We start from the raw sequence: 25,195 nt of genomic DNA on the forward strand, positions 1-25,195 counted from the left end.
ACTTCAACGCCTACAAGTAGTAGCTCTACATCCAGCGCCACCTCTCCAATAACAACCACGAGCAGTTCAACGCCTACAAGGAGCAGCTCTACACCCACCAGTAGCGCACCTACACCCACCAGCAGCAGCTCCATAATCACCACGAGCAGCTCAACACCCACCAGTGGCAGCTCTGCAACCTCCAGTAGCACTCCCACACCAACAAGTACCAGCTCTGTGCACACCACTAGCACCTCTGCAACAACCGGTAGTAGCTCTACACCCACCAGTAGCATATCTACACCCACCAGCACCACCTCCATACCCACCACTAGCAGCTCTGAAACTACAAGTACCAACACTCCACACACCACTAGTAGCTCTACACACACCACTGCCACTACACCCACCGCTAGCAGCTCTGAAACTACAAGTAGCAGCCCTACACCCGCCATGAATGGCTCTACAACCAGTGCCACCTCTACACTAACAACCAGTGGCACTTCAACGCCTACAAGTAGTAGCTCTACATCCAGCGCCACCTCTCCAATAACAACCACGAGCAGTTCAACACCTACAAGTAGCAGCTCTACACCCACCAGTAGCACATCTACACCCACCAGCAGCAGCTCCATAATCACCACTAGCCGCTCAACACCCACCAGTGGCAGCTCTACACCCACCACTAGCACTCCCATACCAACAAGTACCAGCACTGCGCACACCACTAGCAGCTCTGCAACAACCGATAGTAGCTCTACATCCAGCACCATCTCTACACCCACCAGCACCACCTCCATACCCACCACTAGCAGCTCTGAAACTGCAAGTAGCACCTCTACACCCACCAGTAGTAGCTCTACATCCAGCGCCACCTCTCCAATAACAACCACTAGCAGCTCAACACCCACCAGCAGCGGCTCTGCAACCTCCAGTAGCACTCCCACACCAACAAGTACCAGCTCTGTGCACACCACTAGCACCTCTGCAACAACCGGTAGTAGCTCTACACCCACCAGTAGCATATCTACACCCACCAGCACCACCTCCATACCCACCACTAGCAGCTCTGAAACTACAAGTACCAACACTCCACACACCACTAGTAGCTCTACACACACCACTGCCACTACACTCACCCCTAGCAGCTCTGAAACTACAAGTAGCCGCCCTACACCCACCACTACTGGCTCTACAACCAGTGCCACCTCTACACTAACAACCAGTAGCGCTTCAACGCCTACAAGTAGCAGCTCTACACCCACCAGTAGCGCATCTACACCCACCAGCAGCAGCTCCATAATCACCACTAGCCGCTCAACACCCACCAGTGGCAGCTCTACACCCACCACTAGCACTCCCATACCAACAAGCACCAGCTCTGTGCACACCACTAGCAGCTCTGCAACAACCGGTAGTAGCTCTACATCCAGCACCATCTCTACACCCACCAGCACCACCTCCATACCCACCACTAGCAGCTCTGAAATTGCAAGTAGCACCTCTACACCCACCAGTAGTAGCTCTACATCCAGCGCCACCTCTCCAATAACAACCACTAGCAGTTCAACTCCTACAAGTAGTAGCTCTACACCCACCAGTAGCATATCTACACCCACCAGCACCACCTCCATACCCACCACTAGCAGCTCTGAAACAACAAGTACCAACACTCCACACACCACTAGTAGCTCTACACACACCACTGCCACTACACCCACCGCTAGCAGCTCTGAAACTACAAGTAGCAGCCCTGCACCCACCACTACTGGCTCCACAACCAGTGCCACCTCTACACTAACAACCAGTGGCACTTCAACGCCTACAAGTAGCAGCTCTACACCCACCAGTAGCGCATCTACACCCACCAGCACCAGCTCCATAATCACCACTAGCCGCTCCACACCCACCAGTGGCAGCTCTACACCCACCACTAGCACTCTCATACCAACAAGTACCAGCACTGCGCACACCACTAGCAGCTCTGCAACAACCGATAGTAGCTCTACATCCAGCACCATCTCTACACCCACCAGCACCACCTCCATACCCACCACTAGCAGCTCTGAAACTGCAAGTAGCAGCTCTACACCCACCAGTAGTAGCTCTACATCCAGCGCCACCTCTCCAATAACAACCACTAGCAGCTCAACACCCACCAGCAGCGGCTCTGCAACCTCCAGTAGCACCCCCACACCAACAAGTACCAGCTCTGTGCACACCACTAGCACCTCTGCAACAACCGGTAGTAGCTCTACACCCACCAGTAGCACATCTACACCCACCAGCACCACCTCCATACCCACCACTAGCAGCTCTGAAACTACAAATACCAACACTCCACACACCACTAGTAGCTCTACACACACCACTGCCACTACACCCACCCCTAGCAGCTCTGAAACTACAAGTAGCCGCCCTACACCCACCACTACTGGCTCTACAACCAGTGCCACCTCTACACTAACAACCAGTAGCGCTTCAACGCCTACAAGTAGCAGCTCTACACCCACCAGTAGCGCATCTACACCCACCAGCACCAGCTCCATAATCACCAGTAGCCGCTCAACACCCACCAGTGGCAGCTCTACACCCACCACTAGCACTCCCATACCAACAAGCACCAGCTCTGTGCACACCACTAGCAGCTCTGCAACAACCGGTAGAAGCTCTACATCCAGCACCATCTCTACACCCAGCAGCGCCACCTCCATACCCACCACTAGCAGCTCTGAAACTGCAAGTAGCACCTCTACACCCACCAGTAGTAGCTCTACATCCAGCGCCACCTCTCCCATAACAACCACTAGCAGTTCAACTCCTACAAGTAGTAGCTCTACACCCACCAGTAGCACATCTACACCCACCAGCACCACCTCCATACCCACCACTAGCAGCTCTGAAACTACAAGTACCAACATTCCACACACCACTAGTAGCTCTACACACACCACTGCCACTACACCCACCGCTAGCAGCTCTGAAACTACAAGTAGCAGCCCTACACCCACCACTACTGGCTCCACAACCAGTGCCACCTCTACACTAACAACCAGTGGCACTTCAACGCCTACAAGTAGTAGCTCTACATCCAGCGCCACCTCTCCAATAACAACCACGAGCAGTTCAACGCCTACAAGGAGCAGCTCTACACCCACCAGTAGCGCACCTACACCCACCAGCAGCAGCTCCATAATCACCACGAGCAGCTCAACACCCACCAGTGGCAGCTCTGCAACCTCCAGTAGCACTCCCACACCAACACGTACCAGCTCTGTGCACACCACTAGCAGCTCTGCAACAACCGGTAGTAGCTCTACACCCACCAGTAGCATATCTACACCCACCAGCACCACCTCCATACCCACCACTAGCAGCTCTGAAACTACAAGTACCAACACTCCACACACCACTAGTAGCTCTACACACACCACTGCCACTACACCCACCCCTAGCAGCTCTGAAACTACAAGTAGCAGCCCTACACCCACCACTACTGGCTCCACAACCAGTGCCACCTCTACACTAACAACCAGTGGCACTTCAACGCCTACAAGTAGTAGCTCTACATCCAGCGCCACCTCTCCAATAACAACCACTAGCAGTTCAACACCTACAAGTAGCAGCTCTACACCCACCAGTAGCGCATCTACACCCACCAGCAGCAGCTCCATAATCACCACTAGCCGCTCAACACCCACCAGTGGCAGCTCTACACCCACCACTAGCACCCCCACACCAACAGTTACCAGCTCTGTGCACACCACCAGCAGCTCTGCAACAACCGGTAGTAGCTCTACACCCACCAGTAGCATATCTACGCCCACCAGCACCACCTCCATACCCACCACTAGCAGCTCTGAAACTGCAAGTAGCACCTCTACACCCACCAGTAGTAGCTCTACATCCAGCGCCACCTCTCCAATAACAACCACTAGCAGTTCAACTCCTACAAGTAGTAGCTCTACACCCACCAGTAGCATATCTACACCCACCAGCACCACCTCCATACCCACCACTAGCAGCTCTGAAACTACAAGTACCAACACTCCACACACCACTAGTAGCGCTACACACACCGCTGCCACTACACCCACCGCTAGCAGCTCTGAAACTACAAGTAGCAGCCCTGCACCCACCACTACTGGCTCCACAACCAGTGCCACCTCTACACTAACAACCAGTGGCACTTCAACGCCTACAAGTAGCAGCTCTACACCCACCAGTAGCGCATCTACACCCACCAGCAGCAGCTCCATAATCACCACTAGCCGCTCCACACCCACCAGTGGCAGCTCTACACCCACCACTAGCACTCTCATACCAACAAGTACCAGCACTGCGCACACCACTAGCAGCTCTGCAACAACCGGTAGTAGCTCTACATCCAGCACCATCTCTACACCCACCAGCACCACCTCCATACCCACCACTAGCAGCTCTGAAACTGCAAGTAGCACCTCTACACCCACCAGTAGTAGCTCTACATCCAGCGCCACCTCTCCAATAACAACCATGAGCAGTTCAACGCCTACAAGTAGCAGCTCTACACCCACCAGTAGCGCATCTACACCCACCAGCAGCAGCTCCATAATCACCACTAGCAGCTCAACACCCACCAGCAGCGGCTCTGCAACCTCCAGTAGCACTCCCACACCAACAAGTACCAGCTCTGTGCGCACCACTAGCACCTCTGCAACAACCGCTAGTAGCACTACACCCACCATTAGCATATCTACACCCACCAGCACCACCTCCATACCCACCACTAGCAGCTCTGAAACTACAAGTACCAACATTCCACACACCACTAGTAGCTCTACACACACCACTGCCACTACACCCACCACTAGCAGCTCTGAAACTACAAGTAGCAGCCCTACACCCACCACTACTGGCTCTACAACCAGTGCCACCTCTACACTAACAACCAGTGGCACTTCAACGCCTACAAGTAGTAGCTCTACATCCAGCGCCACCTCTCCAATAACAACCACGAGCAGTTCAACGCCTACAAGGAGCAGCTCTACACCCACCAGTAGCGCATCTACACCCACCAGCAGCAGCTCCATAATCACCACCAGCAGCTCAACACCCACCAGTGGCAGCTCTGCAACCTCCAGTAGCACCCCCACAGCAACAAGTACCAGCTCTGTGCACACCACTAGCACCTCTGCAACAACCGGTAGTAGCTCTACACCCACCAGTAGCATATCTACACCCACCAGCACCACCTCCATACCCACCACTAGCAGCTCTGAAACTACAAGTACCAACACTCCACACACCACTAGTAGCTCTACACACACCACTGCCACTACATCCACCGCTAGCAGCTCTGAAACTACAAGTAGCAGCCCTACACCCACCACTACTGGCTCCACAACCAGTGCTACCTCTACACTAACAACCAGTGGCACTTCAACGCCTACAAGTAGCAGCTCTACACCCACCAGTAGCGCATCTACACCCACCAGCAGCAGCTCCATAATCACCACTAGCCGCTCCACACCCACCAGTGGCAGCTCTACACCCACCACTAGCACTCCCATACCAACAAGCACCAGCTCTGTGCACACCACTAGCAGCTCTGCAACAACCGATAGTAGCTCTACATCCAGCACCATCTCTACACCCACCAGCACCACCTCCATACCCACCACTAGCAGATCTGAAACTGCAAGTAGCACCTCTACACCCACCAGTAGTAGCTCCACATCCAGCGCCACCTCTCCAATAACAACCACTAGCAGTTCAACTCCTACAAGTAGTAGCTCTACACCCACCAGTAGCATATCTACACCCACCACCACCACCTCCATACCCACCACTAGCGGCTCTGAAACTACAAGTACCAACACTCCACACACCACTAGTAGCTCTACACACACCACTGCCACTACACCCACCGCTAGCAGCTCTGAAACTACAAGTAGCAGCCCTGCACCCACCACTACTGGCTCCACAACCAGTGCCACCTCTACACTAACAACCAGTGGCACTTCAACGCCTACAAGTAGCAGCTCTACACCCACCAGTAGCTCATCTACACCCACCAGCAGCAGCTCCATAATCACCACTAGCCGCTCCACACCCACCAGTGGCAGCTCTACACCCACCACTAGCACTCCCATACCAACAAGTACCAGCACTGCGCACAGCACTAGCAGCTCTGCAACAACCGATAGTAGCTCTACATCCAGCACCATCTCTACACCCACCAGCACCAACTCCATACCCACCACTAGCAGCTCTGAAACTGCAAGTAGCACCTCTACACCCACCAGTAGTAGCTCTACATCCAGCGCCACCTCTCCAATAACAACCACTAGCAGCTCAACACCCACCAGCAGCGGCTCTGCAACCTCCAGTAGCACTCCCACACCAACAAGTACCAGCTCTGTGCACACCACTAGCACCTCTGCAACAACCGGTAGTAGCTCTACACCCACCAGTAGCATATCTACACCCACCAGCACCACCTCCATACCCACCACTAGCAGCTCTGAAACTACAAGTACCAACATTCCACACACCACTAGTAGCTCTACACACACCACTGCCACTACACCCACCCCTAGCAGCTCTGAAACTACAAGTAGCCGCCCTACACCCACCACTACTGGCTCTACAACCAGTGCCACCTCTACACTAACAACCAGTAGCGCTTCAACGCCTACAAGTAGCAGCTCTACCCCCACCAGTAGCGCATCTACACCCACCAGCAGCAGCTCCATAATCACCACTAGCCGCTCCACACCCACCAGTGGCAGCTCTACACCCACCACTAGCACTCCCATACCAACAAGCACCAGCTCTGTGCACACCACTAGCACCTCTGCAACAACCGGTAGTAGCTCTACATCCAGCACCATCTCTACACCCACCAGCACCACCTCCATACCCACCACTAGCAGCTCTGAAACTGCAAGTAGCACCTCTACACCCACCAGTAGTAGCTCTACATCCAGCGCCACCTCTCCAATAACATCCACTAGCAGTTCAACGCCTACAAGTAGTAGCTCTACACCCACCAGTAGCACATCTACACCCACCAGCACCACCTCCATACCCACCACTAGCAGCTCTGAAACTACAAGTACCAACATTCCACACACCACTAGTAGCTCTACACACACCACTGCCACTACACCCACCACTAGCAGCTCTGAAACTACAAGTAGCAGCCCTACACCCACCACTACAGGCTCTACAACCAGTGCCACCTCTACACTAACAACCAGTGGCACTTCAACGCCTACAAGTAGTAGCTCTACATCCAGCGCCACCTCTCCAATAACAACCACGAGCAGTTCAACGCCTACAAGGAGCAGCTCTACACCCACCAGCAGCAGCTCCATAATCACCACGAGCAGCTCAACACCCACCAGTGGCAGCTCTGCAACCTCCAGTAGCACTCCCACACCAACAAGTACCAGCTCTGTGCACACCACTAGCAGCTCTGCAACAACCGGTAGTAGCTCTACACCCACCAGTAGCATATCTACACCCACCAGCACCACCTCCATACCCACCACTAGCAGCTCTGAAACTACAAGTACCAACACTCCACACACCACTAGTAGCTCTACACACACCACTGCCACTACACCCACCGCTAGCAGCTCTGAAACTACAAGTAGCAGCCCTACACCCACCACTACTGGCTCCACAACCAGTGCCACCTCTACACTAACAACCAGTAGCACTTCAACGCCTATAAGTAGTAGCTCTACATCCAGCGCCACCTCTCCAATAACAACCACTAGCAGTTCAACACCTACAAGTAGCAGCTCTACACCCACCAGTAGCACATCTACACCCACCAGCAGCAGCTCCATAATCACCACTAGCCGCTCAACACCCACCAGTGGCAGCTCTACACCCACCACTAGCACCCCCACACCAACAGTTACCAGCTCTGTGCACACCACCAGCAGCTCTGCAACAACCGGTAGTAGCTCTACACCCACCAGTAGCATATCTACGCCCACCAGCACCACCTCCATACCCACCACTAGCAGCTCTGAAACTGCAAGTAGCACCTCTACACCCACCAGTAGTAGCTCTACATCCAGCGCCACCTCTCCAATAACAACCACTAGCAGTTCAACTCCTACAAGTAGTAGCTCTACACCCACCAGTAGCATATCTACACCCACCAGCACCACCTCCATACCCACCACTAGCGGCTCTGAAACAACAAGTACCAACACTCCACACACCACTAGTAGCTCTACACACACCACTGCCACTACACCCACCGCTAGCAGCTCTGAAACTACAAGTAGCAGCCCTACACCCACCACTACTGGCTCTACAACCAGTGCCACCTCTACACTAACAACCAGTGGCACTTCAACGCCTACAAGTAGCAGCTCTACACCCACCAGTAGCGCATCTACACCCACCAGCAGCAGCTCCATAATCACCACTAGCCGCTCCACACCCACCAGTGGCAGCTCTACACCCACCACTAGCACTCCCATACCAACAAGTACCAGCACTGCGCACACCACTAGCAGCTCTGCAACAACCGATAGTAGCTCTACATCCAGCACCATCTCTACACCCACCAGCACCACCTCCATACCCACCACTAGCAGCTCTGAAACTGCAAGTAGCACCTCTACACCCACCAGTAGTAGCTCTACATCCAGCGCCACCTCTCCAATAACAACCACTAGCAGCTCAACACCCACCAGCAGCGGCTCTGCAACCTCCAGTAGCACTCCCACACCAACAAGTACCAGCTCTGTGCACACCACTAGCACCTCTGCAACAACCGGTAGTAGCTCTACACCCACCAGTAGCATATCTACACCCACCAGCACCACCTCCATACCCACCACTAGCAGCTCTGAAACTACAAGTACCAACACTCCACACACCACTAGTAGCTCTACACACACCACTGCCACTACACCCACCCCTAGCAGCTCTGAAACTACAAGTAGCCGCCCTACACCCACCACTACTGGCTCTACAACCAGTGCCACCTCTACACTAACAACCAGTAGCGCTTCAACGCCTACAAGTAGCAGCTCTACCCCCACCAGTAGCGCATCTACACCCACCAGCAGCAGCTCCATAATCACCACTAGCCGCTCCACACCCACCAGTGGCAGCTCTACACCCACCACTAGCACTCCCATACCAACAAGCACCAGCTCTGTGCACACCACTAGCACCTCTGCAACAACCGGTAGTAGCTCTACATCCAGCACCATCTCTACACCCACCAGCACCACCTCCATACCCACCACTAGCAGCTCTGAAACTGCAAGTAGCACCTCTACACCCACCAGTAGTAGCTCTACATCCAGCGCCACCTCTCCAATAACATCCACTAGCAGTTCAACGCCTACAAGTAGTAGCTCTACACCCACCAGTAGCACATCTACACCCACCAGCACCACCTCCATACCCACCACTAGCAGCTCTGAAACTACAAGTACCAACATTCCACACACCACTAGTAGCTCTACACACACCACTGCCACTACACCCACCCCTAGCAGCTCTGAAACTACAAGTAGCAGCCCTACACCCACCACTACAGGCTCTACAACCAGTGCCACCTCTACACTAACAACCAGTGGCACTTCAACGCCTACAAGTAGTAGCTCTACATCCAGCGCCACCTCTCCAATAACAACCACGAGCAGTTCAACGCCTACAAGGAGCAGCTCTACACCCACCAGCAGCAGCTCCATAATCACCACGAGCAGCTCAACACCCACCAGTGGCAGCTCTGCAACCTCCAGTAGCACTCCCACACCAACAAGTACCAGCTCTGTGCACACCACTAGCAGCTCTGCAACAACCGGTAGTAGCTCTACACCCACCAGTAGCATATCTACACCCACCAGCACCACCTCCATACCCACCACTAGCAGCTCTGAAACTACAAGTACCAACACTCCACACACCACTAGTAGCTCTACACACACCACTGCCACTACACCCACCGCTAGCAGCTCTGAAACTACAAGTAGCAGCCCTACACCCACCACTACTGGCTCCACAACCAGTGCCACCTCTACACTAACAACCAGTGGCACTTCAACGCCTATAAGTAGTAGCTCTACATCCAGCGCCACCTCTCCAATAACAACCACTAGCAGTTCAACACCTACAAGGAGCAGCTCTACACCCACCAGTAGCACATCTACACCCACCAGCAGCAGCTCCATAATCACCACTAGCCGCTCAACACCCACCAGTGGCAGCTCTACACCCACCACTAGCACCCCCACACCAACAGTTACCAGCTCTGTGCACACCACCAGCAGCTCTGCAACAACCGGTAGTAGCTCTACACCCACCAGTAGCATATCTACGCCCACCAGCACCACCTCCATACCCACCACTAGCAGCTCTGAAACTGCAAGTAGCACCTCTACACCCACCAGTAGTAGCTCTACATCCAGCGCCACCTCTCCAATAACAACCACTAGCAGTTCAACTCCTACAAGTAGTAGCTCTACACCCACCAGTAGCATATCTACACCCACCAGCACCACCTCCATACCCACCACTAGCGGCTCTGAAACAACAAGTACCAACACTCCACACACCACTAGTAGCTCTACACACACCACTGCCACTACACCCACCGCTAGCAGCTCTGAAACTACAAGTAGCAGCCCTACACCCGCCATGAATGGCTCTACAACCAGTGCCACCTCTACACTAACAACCAGTGGCACTTCAACGCCTACAAGTAGCAGCTCTACACCCACCAGTAGCGCATCTACACCCACCAGCAGCAGCTCCATAATCACCACTAGCCGCTCCACACCCACCAGTGGCAGCTCTACACCCACCACTAGCACTCCCATACCAACAAGTACCAGCACTGCGCACACCACTAGCAGCTCTGCAAAAACCGATAGTAGCTCTACATCCAGCACCATCTCTACACCCACCAGCACCACCTCCATACCCACCACTAGCAGCTCTGAAACTGCAAGTAGCACCTCTACACCCACCAGTAGTAGCTCTACATCCAGCGCCACCTCTCCAATAACAACCACTAGCAGCTCAACACCCACCAGCAGCGGCTCTGCAACCTCCAGTAGCACTCCCACACCAACAAGTACCAGCTCTGTGCACACCACTAGCACCTCTGCAACAACCGGTAGTAGCTCTACACCCACCAGTAGCATATCTACACCCACCAGCACCACCTCCATACCCACCACTAGCAGCTCTGAAACTACAAGTACCAACACTCCACACACCACTAGTAGCTCTACACACACCACTGCCACTACACCCACCGCTAGCAGCTCTGAAACTACAAGTAGCAGCCCTGCACCCACCACTACTGGCTCCACAACCAGTGCCACCTCTACACTAACAACCAGTGGCACTTCAACGCCTACAAGTAGCAGCTCTACACCCACCAGTAGCGCATCTACACCCACCAGCAGCAGCTCCATAATCACCACTAGCCGCTCCACACCCACCAGTGGCAGCTCTACACCCACCACTAGCACTCTCATACCAACAAGTACCAGCACTGCGCACACCACTAGCACCTCTGCAACAACCGATAGTAGCTCTACATCCAGCACCATCTCTACACCCACCAGCACCACCTCCATACCCACCACTAGCAGCTCTGAAACTGCAAGTAGCACCTCTACACCCACCAGTAGTAGCTCTACATCCAGCGCCACCTCTCCAATAACAACCACTAGCAGCTCAACACCCACCAGCAGCGGCTCTGCAACCTCCAGTAGCACTCCCACACCAACAAGTACCAGCTCTGTGCACACCACTAGCACCTCTGCAACAACCGGTAGTAGCTCTACACCCACCAGTAGCATATCTACACCCACCAGCACCACCTCCATACCCACCACTAGCAGCTCTGAAACTACAAGTACCAACACTCCACACACCACTAGTAGCTCTACACACACCACTGCCACTACATCCACCGCTAGCAGCTCTGAAACTACAAGTAGCAGCCCTACACCCACCACGAATGGCTCCACAACCAGTGCCACCTCTACACTAACAACCAGTAGCGCTTCAACGCCTACAAGTAGCAGCTCTACACCCACCAGTAGCGCATCTACACCCACCAGCACCAGCTCCATAATCACCACTAGCCGCTCCACACCCACCAGTGGCAGCTCTACACCCACCACTAGCACTCCCATACCAACAAGCACCAGCACTGCGCACACCACTAGCAGCTCTGCAACAACCGATAGTAGCTCTACATCCAGCACCATCTCTACACCCACCAGCACCACCTCCATACCCACCACTAGCAGCTCTGAAACTGCAAGTAGCAGCTCTACACCCACCAGTAGTAGCTCTACATCCAGCGCCACCTCTCCAATAACAACCATGAGCAGTTCAACGCCTACAAGTAGCAGCTCTACACCCACCAGTAGCGCATCTACACCCACCAGCAGCAGCTCCATAATCACCACTAGCAGCTCAACACCCACCAGCAGCGGCTCTGCAACCTCCAGTAGCACTCCCACACCAACAAGTACCAGCTCTGTGCGCACCACTAGCACCTCTGCAACAACCGGTAGTAGCACTACACCCACCATTAGCATATCTACACCCACCAGCACCACCTCCATACCCACCACTAGCAGCTCTGAAACTACAAGTACCAACATTCCACACACCACTAGTAGCTCTACACACACCACTGCCACTACACCCACCACTAGCAGCTCTGAAACTACAAGTAGCAGCCCTACACCCACCACTACTGGCTCTACAACCAGTGCCACCTCTACACTAACAACCAGTGGCACTTCAACGCCTACAAGTAGTAGCTCTACATCCAGCGCCACCTCTCCAATAACAACCACGAGCAGTTCAACGCCTACAAGGAGCAGCTCTACACCCACCAGTAGCGCATCTACACCCACCAGCAGCAGCTCCATAATCACCACTAGCAGCTCAACACCCACCAGCAGCGGCTCTGCAACCTCCAGTAGCACTCCCACACCAACAAGTACCAGCTCTGTGCGCACCACTAGCACCTCTGCAACAACCGGTAGTAGCACTACACCCACCATTAGCATATCTACACCCACCACCACCACCTCCATACCCACCACTAGCAGCTCTGAAACTACAAGTACCAACACTCCACACACCACTAGTAGCTCTACACACACCACTGCCACTACACCCACCACTAGCAGCTCTGAAACTACAAGTAGCAGCCCTACACCCACCACTACTGGCTCTACAACCAGTGCCACCTCTACACTAACAACCAGTGGCACTTCAACGCCTATAAGTAGTAGCTCTACATCCAGCGCCACCTCTCCAATAACAACCACGAGCAGTTCAACGCCTACAAGGAGCAGCTCTACACCCACCAGTAGCGCATCTACACCCACCAGCAGCAGCTCCATAATCACCACCAGCAGCTCAACACCCACCAGTGGCAGCTCTGCAACCTCCAGTAGCACCCCCACAGCAACAAGTACCAGCTCTGTGCACACCACTAGCACCTCTGCAACAACCGGTAGTAGCTCTACACCCACCAGTAGCATATCTACACCCACCAGCACCACCTCCATACCCACCACTAGCAGCTCTGAAACTACAAGTACCAACACTCCACACACCACTAGTAGCTCTACACACACCACTGCCACTACATCCACCGCTAGCAGCTCTGAAACTACAAGTAGCAGCCCTACACCCACCACTACTGGCTCCACAACCAGTGCCACCTCTACACTAACAACCAGTGGCACTTCAACGCCTACAAGTAGCAGCTCTACACCCACCAGTAGCGCATCTACACCCACCAGCAGCAGCTCCATAATCACCACTAGCCGCTCCACACCCACCAGTGGCAGCTCTACACCCACCACTAGCACTCCCATACCAACAAGTACCAGCACTGCGCACAGCACTAGCAGCTCTGCAACAACCGATAGTAGCTCTACATCCCGCACCATCTCTACACCCACCAGCACCAACTCCATACCCACCACTAGCAGCTCTGAAACTGCAAGTAGCACCTCTACACCCACCAGTAGTAGCTCTACATCCAGCGCCACCTCTCCAATAACAACCACTAGCAGCTCAACACTCACCAGCAGCGGCTCTGCAACCTCCAGTAGCACTCCCACACCAACAAGTACCAGCTCTGTGCACACCACTAGCACCTCTGCAACAACCGGTAGTAGCTCTACACCCACCAGTAGCATATCTACACCCACCAGCACCACCTCCATACCCACCACTAGCAGCTCTGAAACTACAAGTACCAACACTCCACACACCACTAGTAGCTCTACACACACCACTGCCACTACACCCACCCCTAGCAGCTCTGAAACTACAAGTAGCCGCCCTACACCCACCACTACTGGCTCTACAACCAGTGCCACCTCTACACTAACAACCAGTAGCGCTTCAACGCCTACAAGTAGCAGCTCTACCCCCACCAGTAGCGCATCTACACCCACCAGCAGCAGCTCCATAATCACCACTAGCCGCTCCACACCCACCAGTGGCAGCTCTACACCCACCACTAGCACTCCCATACCAACAAGCACCAGCTCTGTGCACACCACTAGCAGCTCTGCAACAACCGATAGTAGCTCTACATCCAGCACCATCTCTACACCCACCAGCACCACCTCCATACCCACCACTAGCAGCTCTGAAACTGCAAGTAGCACCTCTACACCCACCAGTAGTAGCTCTACATCCAGCGCCACCTCTCCAATAACAACCACTAGCAGCTCAACACCCACCAGCAGCGGCTCTGCAACCTCCAGTAGCACTCCCACACCAACAAGTACCAGCTCTGTGCACACCACTAGCACCTCTGCAACAACCGGTAGTAGCTCTACACCCACCAGTAGCATATCTACACCCACCAGCACCACCTCCATACCCACCACTAGCAGCTCTGAAACTACAAGTACCAACACTCCACACACCACTAGTAGCTCTACACACACCACTGCCACTACACCCACCCCTAGCAGCTCTGAAACTACAAGTAGCAGCCCTACACCCACCACGAATGGCTCTACAACCAGTGCCACCTCTACACTAACAACCAGTAGCGCTTCAACGCCTACAAGTAGCGGCTCTACACCCACCAGTAGCGCATCTACACCCACCAGCACCAGCTCCATAATCACCACTAGCCGCTCAACACCCACCAGTGGCAGCTCTACACCCACCACTAGCACTCCCATACCAACAAGCACCAGCTCTGTGCACACCACTAGCAGCTCTGCAACAACCGATAGTAGCTCTACATCCAGCACCATCTCTACACCCACCAGCACCACCTCCATACCCACCACTAGCAGCTCTGAAACTGCAAGTAGCACCTCTACACCCACCAGTAGTAGCTCTACATCCAGCGCCACCTCTCCAATAACATCCACTAGCAGTTCAACGCCTACAAGTAGTAGCTCTACACCCACCAGTAGCACATCTACACCCACCAGCACCACCTCCATACCCACCACTAGCAGCTCTGAAACTACAAGTACCAACATTCCACACACCACTAGTAGCTCTACACACACCACTGCCACTACACCCACCGCTAGCAGCTCTGAAACTACAAGTAGCAGCCCTACACCCACCACTACAGGCTCTACAACCAGTGCCACCTCTACACTAACAACCAGCGGCACTTCAACGCCTACAAGTAGTAGCTCTACATCCAGCGCCACCTCTCCAATAACAACCACGAGCAGTTCAACGCCTACAAGGAGCAGCTCTACACCCACCAGCAGCAGCTCCATAATCACCACCAGCAGCTCAACACCCACCAGTGGCAGCTCTGCAACCTCCAGTAGCACCCCCACACCAACACGTACCAGCTCTGTGCACACCACTAGCACCTCTGCAACAACCGGTAGTAGCTCTACACCCACCAGTAGCATATCTACACCCACCAGCACCACCTCCATACCCACCACTAGCAGCTCTGAAACTACAAGTACCAACACTCCACACACCACTAGTAGCTCTACACACACCACTGCCACTACACCCACCGCTAGCAGCTCTGAAACTACAAGTAGCAGCCCTACACCCGCCATGAATGGCTCTACAACCAGTGCCACCTCTACACTAACAACCAGTGGCACATCAATGCCTACAAGTAGCAGCTCTACACCCACCAGTAGCGCATCTACACCCACCAGCAGCAGCTCCATAATCACCACTAGCCGCTCAACACCCACCAGTGGCAGCTCTACACCCACCACTAGCACTCCCATACCAACAAGCACCAGCTCTGTGCACACCACTAGCAGCTCTGCAACAACCGGTAGAAGCTCTACATCCAGCACCATCTCTACACCCACCAGCACCACCTCCATACCCACCACTAGCAGCTCTGAAACTGCAAGTAGCACCTCTACACCCACCAGTAGTAGCTCTACATCCAGCGCCACCTCTCCAATAACAACCACGAGCAGTTCAACGCCTACAAGGAGCAGCTCTACACCCACCAGTAGCGCATCTACACCCACCAGCAGCAGCTCCATAATCACCACCAGCAGCTCAACACCCACCAGTGGCAGCTCTGCAACCTCCAGTAGCACTCCCACACCAACAAGTACCAGCTCTGTGCACACCACTAGCACCTCTGCAACAACCGGTAGTAGCTCTACATCCAGCACCATCTCTACACCCACCAGCACCACCTCCATACCCACCACTAGCAGCTCTGAAACTGCAAGTAGCACCTCTACACCCACCAGTAGTAGCTCTACATCCAGCGCCACCTCTCCAATAACAACCACTAGCAGCTCAACACCCACCAGCAGCGGCTCTGCAACCTCCAGTAGCACTCCCACACCAACAAGTACCAGCTCTGTGCACACCACTAGCACCTCTGCAACAACCGGTAGTAGCTCTACACCCACCAGTAGCATATCTACACCCACCAGCACCACCTCCATACCCACCACTAGCAGCTCTGAAACTACAAGTACCAACACTCCACACACCACTAGTAGCTCTACACACACCACTGCCACTACACCCACCCCTAGCAGCTCTGAAACTACAAGTAGCCGCCCTACACCCACCACTACTGGCTCTACAACCAGTGCCACCTCTACACTAACAACCAGTAGGGCTTCAACGCCTACAAGTAGCAGCTCTACACCCACCAGTAGCGCATCTACACCCACCAGCACCAGCTCCATAATCACCACTAGCCGCTCTGAAACTACAAGTACCAACACTCCACACACCACTAGTAGCTCTACACACACCACTGCCACTACACCCACCGCTAGCAGCTCTGAAACTACAAGTAGCACCTCTACACCCACCAGTAGTAGCTCTACATCCAGCGCCACCTCTCCAATAACATCCACTAGCAGTTCAACTCCTACAAGTAGTACCTCTACACCCACCAGTAGCATATCTACACCCACCAGCACCACATCCATACCCACCACTAGCAGCTCTGAAACTACAAGTACCAACACTCCACACACCACTAGTAGCTCTACACACACCACTGCCACTACACCCACCGCTAGCAGCTCTGAAACTACAAGTAGCAGCCCTACACCCACCACTACTGGCTCTACAACCAGTGCCACCTCTACATTAACAACCAGTGGCACTTCAATGCCTACAAGTAGCAGCTCTACACCCACCAGTAGCGCATCTACACCCACCAGCAGCAGCTCCATAATCACCACTAGCCGCTCAACACCCACCAGCAGCGGCTCTGCAACCTCCAGTAGCACCCCCACACCAACAATTACCAGCTCTGTGCACACCACTAGCACCTCTGCAACAACCGGTAGTAGCTCTACATCCAGCACCATCTCTACACCCACCAGCACCACCTCCATACCCACCACTAGCAGCTCTGAAACTGCAAGTAGCACCTCTACACCCACCAGTAGTAGCTCTACATCCAGCGCCACCTCTCCAATAACAACCACTAGCAGTTCAACGCCTACAAGTAGCAGCTCTACACCCACCAGTAGCACATCTACACCCACCAGCAGCAGCTCCATAATCACCACTACCCGCTCAACACCCACCAGTGGCAGCTCTACACCCACCACTAGCACTCCAATACCAACAAGCACCAGCACTGCGCACACCACTAGCAGCTCTGAAACTACAAGTAGCACCTCAACACCCACCAGTAGTAGCTCTCCATCCAGCGCCACCTCTCCAATAACAACCACTAGCAGTTCAACTCCTACAAGTAGTAGCTCTACACCCACCAGTAGCATACCTACACCCACCAGCACCACCTCCATACCCACCACTAGCGGCTCTGAAACTACAAGTACCAACACTCCACACACCACTAGTAGCTCTACACACACCACTGCCACTACACCCACCGCTAGCAGCTCTGAAACTACAAGTAGCAGCCCTACACCCACCACGAATGGCTCTACAACCAGTGCCACCTCTACACTAACAACCAGTGGCACTTCAACGCCTACAAATAGCAGCTCTACACCCACCAGCAGCCGCTCCACAATCACCACTAGCAGCTCAACACCCACCAGTAGTAGCTCTGCAACCACCACTAGCACTCCCATACCAACAAGTACCAGCACTGCGCACACCACTAGCAGCTCTGCAACAACTGGTAGTAGCTCTACATCCAGCACCATCTCTACTCCCACCAGCACCACCTCCATATCCACCACTAGCAGCTCTGAAACTGCAAGTAGCACCTCTACACCCACCAGTAGTAGCTCCACATCCAGCGCCACCTCTCCCATAACAACCACTAGCAGTTCAACTCCTACAAGTAATAGCTCTACACCCACCAGTAGCATATCTACACCCACCAGCACCACCTCCATACTCACCACTAGCAGCTCTGAAACTACAAGTACCAACACTCCACACACCACTAGTAGCTCTACACACACCACTGCCACTACACCCACCGCTAGCAGCTCTGAAACTACAAGTAGCACCTCTACACCCACCAGTAGTAGCTCTACATCCAGCGCCACCTCTCCAATAACATCCACTAGCAGTTCAACTCCTACAAGTAGTACCTCTACACCCACCAGTAGCATATCTACACCCACCAGCACCACATCCATATCCACCCCTAGCAGCTCTGAAACTACAAGTAGCACCCCTACACCCACCACTTCTGGCCCTACAACCAGTGCCACCTCTGCACTAACAACCAGTAGCGCTTCAGCGCCTACAAGTAGCAGCTCTACACCCACCAGTAGCGCATCTACACCCACCAGCAGCAGCTCCATAATCACCACTAGCCGCTCAACACCCACCAGTGGCAGCTCTACACCCACCACTAGCACTCCCATACCAACAAGCACCAGCACTGTGCACACCACTAGCAGCTCTGCAACAACTGATAGTAGCTCTACATCCAGCACCATCTCTACACCCACCAGCACCACCTCCATACCCACCACTAGCAGCTCTGAAACTACAAGTACCAACACTCCACACACCACTAGTAGCTCTACACACACCATTGCCACTACATCCACCGCTAGCAGCTCTGAAACTACAAGTAGCAGCCCTACACCCACCACTACTGGCTCTACAAGCAGTGCCACCTCTACACTAACAACCAGTGGCACTTCAACGCCTACAAGTAGCAGCTCTACACCCACCAGTAGCGCATCTACACCCACCAGCACCAGCTCCATAATCACCACGAGCAGCTCAACACCCACCAGCAGTGGCTCTGCAACCTCCAGTAGCACCCCCACACCAACAATTACCAGCTCTGTGCACACCACTAGCAGCTCTGCAACAATCGGTAGTAGCTCTACACCCACCAGTAGCATATCTACACCCACCAGCACCACCTCCATACCCACCACTAGCAGCTCTGAAACTGCAAGTAGCACCTCTACACCCGCCAGTAGTAGCTCTACATCCAGCACCACCTCTCCAATAACAACCACTAGCAGTTCAACACCTACAAGTAGTAGCTCTACACCCACCAGTAGCACATCTACACCCACCAGCACCACCTCCATACCCACCACTAGCGGCTCTGAAACTACAAGTAGCCGCCCTACACCCACCACTACTGGCTCCACAACCAGTGCCACCTCTACACTAACAACCAGTGGCACTTCAACGCCTACAAGTAGCAGCTCTACACCCACCAGTAGCGCATCTACACCCACCAGCAGCAGCTCCATAATCACCACTAGCCGCTCCACACCCACCAGTGGCAGCTCTACACCCACCACTAGCACTCCCATACCAACAAGTACCAGCACTGCGCACACCACTAGCAGCTCTGCAACAACCGGTAGTAGCTCTACATCCAGCACCATCTCTACACCCACCAGCACCACCTCCATACCCACCACTAGCAGCTCTGAAACTACAAGTACCAACACTCCACACACCACTAGTAGCTCTACACACACCACTGCCACTACACCCACCGCTAGCAGCTCTGAAACTGCAAGTAGCACCTCTACACCCTCCAGTAGTAGCTCCACATCCAGCGCCACCAGTACACTAACAACCACTAGCAGTTCTACACATACAAGTAGCAGCTCTACTCCCATCACCAGAACTACACCCACCAGCAGCACCTCCACACTCACCAGTACCAGCTCTACACCTTCAAGTAGCAGCTCTGCACTCACCACTGCTATCTCTACACATACAAGTAGCAGCACTACACTCACCACCAGCACTACTCCCACCACTACTGCCTCTACACCCACCCAGAGTAGCTCTACTCCCACCACTACCAGCTCTACACTCACCTCCATCTCTACACCATCCACTAGCAGCTCAACGCCCATCACTAGTAGCTCTACACCCACAAGTAGCAGCTCTTCCCTCACCACCACTTTTGCACCTACAAGCAGCAGTTCTGCAGCAATCACGAGTAGTTCTACACCCACCAGTAGCAGCTCTACATCCGCCACCATTACTACAACCACCAGTAGTCCCTCTGCAGACACCAGTAGCAGTTCTACACCATCAAGTAGCAGCTCTACAAGTTCCAGCTCTACACCCACCAGCCATGGCTCTACACCCATCACCGACAGTACGTTCACGACTGAGATCTCTACACCTGCAAGTAGCAGCTCTACGACCACCATGTCTACACCTACAAGTAGCAGCTCAACACCCACCACCACCTCTACACCCACCAGCAGCAGCTCCACAGTCACCAGTAGCATCTCTACGCCTACAAGCAGCAGCACTAGACCCAGCACCATCTCTACTCCTTCCAGTAGCACCTCTACAACCACCAGCAGCTCTACTGCCACCACTGTCTCTACTCCTACCAGTAGCAGCTCTACACCCACCAGTAGCAGTTCTACATCCTTGACCGTCACGCCAAGTTCCGCCGGGACCTCCACCACCACTCCTGACACCACCCCCACCACGCCTAGGACCACCACCACCACCTCTAGAACCACCACCACCCTCCGTACAACAACCAGCACCACCCTTACAACGACAACAACCGCCACCACCACCACTCCCCACTCAACCACCACCCCAGGTAATTCTCACCCCGCTTCTCCCTGGCCCCATTTCCGTGTCCCTTCCCATTCCTTTTCCATCCCCTTTCCTTCCAGGGACCTGCGAGAACGGTGGCACCTGGATCAACGGCCACTGCCAGTGTCCCCCCGGCTTCACAGGGGACAGGTGTGAGGAAGTCAGAAACACCATCGAAACCAATGCCGGTAGGATTTCCATCGTTTTTTGGGATGTATCCAATGCTGGGATAAGATCTGCCAGGGGCAGGAGGATCAGGAAGGGTTCTCCTTTTGGAAGTAAACCAGGTGTAACTGTATCCCAAAGAACCTTCTCCGCACCTGCATCAGAGTCCCACAGGACTCGAAAATTTGGGAAGAGCTGATAGTTCCACCAGGTCCTGCCCATCAGGGGTCAGGCAGGTGCAGGATCCACCTGGGATTCCCACCTGGAAATTCTGGGAGATGGGGAATGACCCAGCTCCGAGCCACCAGCAGGTGCAGGATCCACCTGGGAGGACCAGGTAGGAATTTTGGGAGATGGAGGATGGCCCAGTCCACACTGGGATCACCCAGAGGAGCAGAGGGGCCACTGATGATCTCTTCCAATGGGTGGAGGATGTTTCTCCTGGTTCCTTCACAACAACCCCCAAATTCATGGGATTTAGGGGGAGATTTTGGGGTTCCACCTGCCTGGAAATGTCTCTCTGCCCCATCTCCTTCATGGCCTGGTCTTGGACATCCCCAGAGACCAATGGGACGGTGGAAGTGGAGCTGCGGGTCACCAACAGGAACTTCACCAAGGACCTCGAGGACAACACCTCACCCGCCTACACTGAGTTCGTCCAGGACTTCACCAACCAGGTAGAGGAACATGGGACTGCCACCTGGGGTCGGGATCTACCTGGTGGAGCATCCCATGGGTACTCCAAGTTCTTGTGTAGTGTTCTCCGGGTCCACGGGGATGGATCTGAGGGGGGGACACCCAAAATGAAGCAGACCCAGGAAGATGGGAAGGGAATGGACCCCAACATCCCACCTGGAGACATTTTCCCTTCCAGATGGATGCAGTCTACGCTGACATCGAGGGGTACAGGGGCATCAAGGTGCACCGTCTCAGGTGAGCACTGGGGTCACTGGGACGGGGATTTTGGGGTCATTCCGTGGGAAAATGGCGTTTGGAATGGGATGGTGTCGTTTCCGTCCAGGCCCGGCAGCGTGGTGGTGGATCACTCTGTCATCGTGTCCCTGCTGGTGACCAACCAGAGCCAGGACAAGCTCCAGAACATCACAGCCAAGGTGCAGGAGAAAATCGAGGTGGCGGCGACGCAGTTCAACTGCACCAATGGTACCTTGTCACCTTCCCACCGTGGGGCTGGGGACAACTGGGGCCCTCAATGGGGTGGGGACACCTTCCCAGCCACCCAAACCACCCCTGGCCAACCCTGGGAGGGCCTGTGGGGCTGTGCCCCCTCAATTTAACCTCTTCTACAGGTGACTTGTGCTTCAACGCCTCTGAGGTGTTGGTCACCAACACCCCGCTGGAATTTGATGAAGATGGTAAGTGGATGGGGAGGGGTCCACCTGGGTTTGGGGTCTCCAAGGTCCCCCCAGTTGACATCTCTCCCCTCTCCAGCCTACTGCCAGAGCCAAGTGCCCGAGGGCTACCAGGAATTCTTCTTTCCCAACCTGACAAGCTTCGGGTTGTCCTGCATGTCCAACTGCACGCCGAACACCGCCGGCACCATCAACTGCAACCGGGGGACGTGCCACATCACCCGCAGAGGTCCTCAGTGCTTGTAAGAGCTGAAGGAAACTCCTCCTCCTCCTCCAAAGCCATCCCACATGGATCCAACCCTTTGGGTGGATCTTCATGGTCATTGCCAAGCTCCTCTGTGCATGGAAATGGGTCAAAAATCATCAAGGTTGGAGCAGGGTTCTCTTCCACAGGGATCCAACTCTTCTGGTGGATCTCCATGATCACCTCTGAGGTTAAAAATTCCAGGGCTGGAGCAGGCCTGTGGTCCACAACCCTTCTAGTGGATCTCCAGGCCCATCCCTAAGGTTTTCTTTGGATGGAAATGGGTGAAATTCATGTGGGTTGGAGCAGGATCTTGGTCCACATAGAACCAACCTGGATCTCTATGATCATGTCCAGGGTTAAGCCCCTGAGGTGAAGCAGAATCTTGCTTCAAGAAGGCTTTGAGGCTGCAGAAATGGGTTGGGGGAGGGGGGTGTCTCTTCTGGGGGTATTCCAGTTTTGGGTTGACCCCTTTGTCCACCCCACCAGCTGTGATGACACCCATCTGTACTGGTACCAAGATGACCGCTGCACATCACGGGTCAGCAAACTGGCCGTGGGCCTGGGCTTGGCCGTGGCCATCTTGGTCACTGTGGTCATCGTCCTCTCCATCTTCCTCTTCCGAGCTCGCAGATCTGAGTCATATGATAGGTGAGGAGGGGGAGGTTTGGAGTATCTGGTCCCAGTGTCCTCCTAGGGGTGGGAGAAGTCTCGGAGTTGTTGGTTTCCAGATGTTCCTCATCCTGGATGAGGTTCTGGGGGTTTGGGGGGGGAAGTTGGTCCTTTGGGGGTGTTGGAGGGGGTCCAGGCAGGGATGGACCTGCTGGTGGTGACCCCTGACACCCCTTCCCCCATCCCCAGGACCGAACAGCAGATGATGGAGAGGTGGTACCAGGACACCAGTGAGGAGTGGAACCTCCAAGGAAACTTCACCTTCCAGAAACGAGGTGGGAGTGGGGGTGGGTGGGGGGTCTCTGGTGACCCCACAGGGATGGGGGAATTGGTTTGTGCCCCTCAACCCCACCCTGAGCGCCCCCACTGAGTCCCCCTCTCCCACAGATGCCCAGCTCAAGGATGACCATCCAGTCAACCTCGACGCCATGGACACATCAGTGCCGGTGAGTTCCCCCTGTCCTCCCACCACAGTGGGACTGGGGCACTGGGGACACCCCGAATCTTTCTGACACCCCATTTTCCCTCTGATCTGCTGCGGCACATCCCAACAGATCCAAATCCCAAGGCCGCAGAGCTTCATCACACAGTTCTGAGATATGGTGGGGTAGGGAGCACCAGGGTAGCGATTTCCACCACCACAATTTCATCATCATCATCATCATCAATGTCATCAACATCATCACCATCAACATCATCACCATCAAACATGATCAATGTCAAAGTCATCATCATCATCATTATCACTATCATTATCATCATCACCATCATCATCATCCTCACCACTATCATCATCACCATCATCATCAACATGATCACCATCAACATGATCAATGTCAAAATCTTCATCACCATCACCATAATCACCATCATCATCATCATCACCATCACCATCACCACCATCATCATTAACATGACCATCACCATAATTACCATCACCACCATCACCATCATCATCATCACCACCATGATCACCACCACCATCACCATCTGCATCACCAACCCCATGGAACGAGGTCCCCCCCAGCACTTCAGGACAACCCTGACCCTCTCTTGGGGGGCACCTTGACCCCCTGCCCTCATCTTCATCCTCTTCCTGTATCCCTCATCCTCGTCCTGTGAGCACTTTTAAGGTCATGACCCCAGTTCTGGGTCACGATCCCATTTTTAGGATGTGACCTGATCCCCAACAGCACTTTCGGGCCACGACCCCACCTAAAAGGTCATGTTTCCATCTCTAAGGTCATGTCCCCACCTCCAA

The 25,195-nt window shown here is 54.1% G+C and overlaps 1 protein-coding gene across 1 annotated transcript; it reads left to right on the plus strand.

Annotated features, from left to right (window-relative positions):
- Window positions 1–249: 249 nt before the first annotated feature.
- LOC125320852 (flocculation protein FLO11-like) lies at window positions 250–24,446 on the plus strand (the record flags this gene model as incomplete). Its single annotated transcript, XM_048293273.1, has 26 exons — window positions 250–339; window positions 417–451; window positions 546–717; window positions 1,182–1,204; window positions 2,124–2,232; window positions 4,941–5,017; window positions 5,370–5,979; window positions 6,244–6,800; window positions 11,688–11,757; window positions 12,265–12,391; window positions 15,605–15,774; window positions 15,813–15,829; window positions 16,077–16,257; window positions 16,410–16,474; window positions 18,456–20,295; window positions 20,433–20,449; window positions 20,538–21,487; window positions 21,564–21,671; window positions 22,210–22,325; window positions 22,523–22,581; window positions 22,670–22,809; window positions 22,956–23,021; window positions 23,098–23,260; window positions 23,752–23,913; window positions 24,124–24,209; window positions 24,322–24,446. Coding segments are annotated over 26 exons (6,135 nt in total), but the record flags the coding sequence as incomplete, so codon positions are not given.
- Between the last annotated feature and the right edge of the window lie 749 nt (window positions 24,447–25,195).

This window comes from Corvus hawaiiensis, unplaced genomic scaffold (assembly GCF_020740725.1).
Source record: "Corvus hawaiiensis isolate bCorHaw1 unplaced genomic scaffold, bCorHaw1.pri.cur scaffold_172_ctg1, whole genome shotgun sequence".
NCBI lineage: Eukaryota > Metazoa > Chordata > Aves > Passeriformes > Corvidae > Corvus > Corvus hawaiiensis.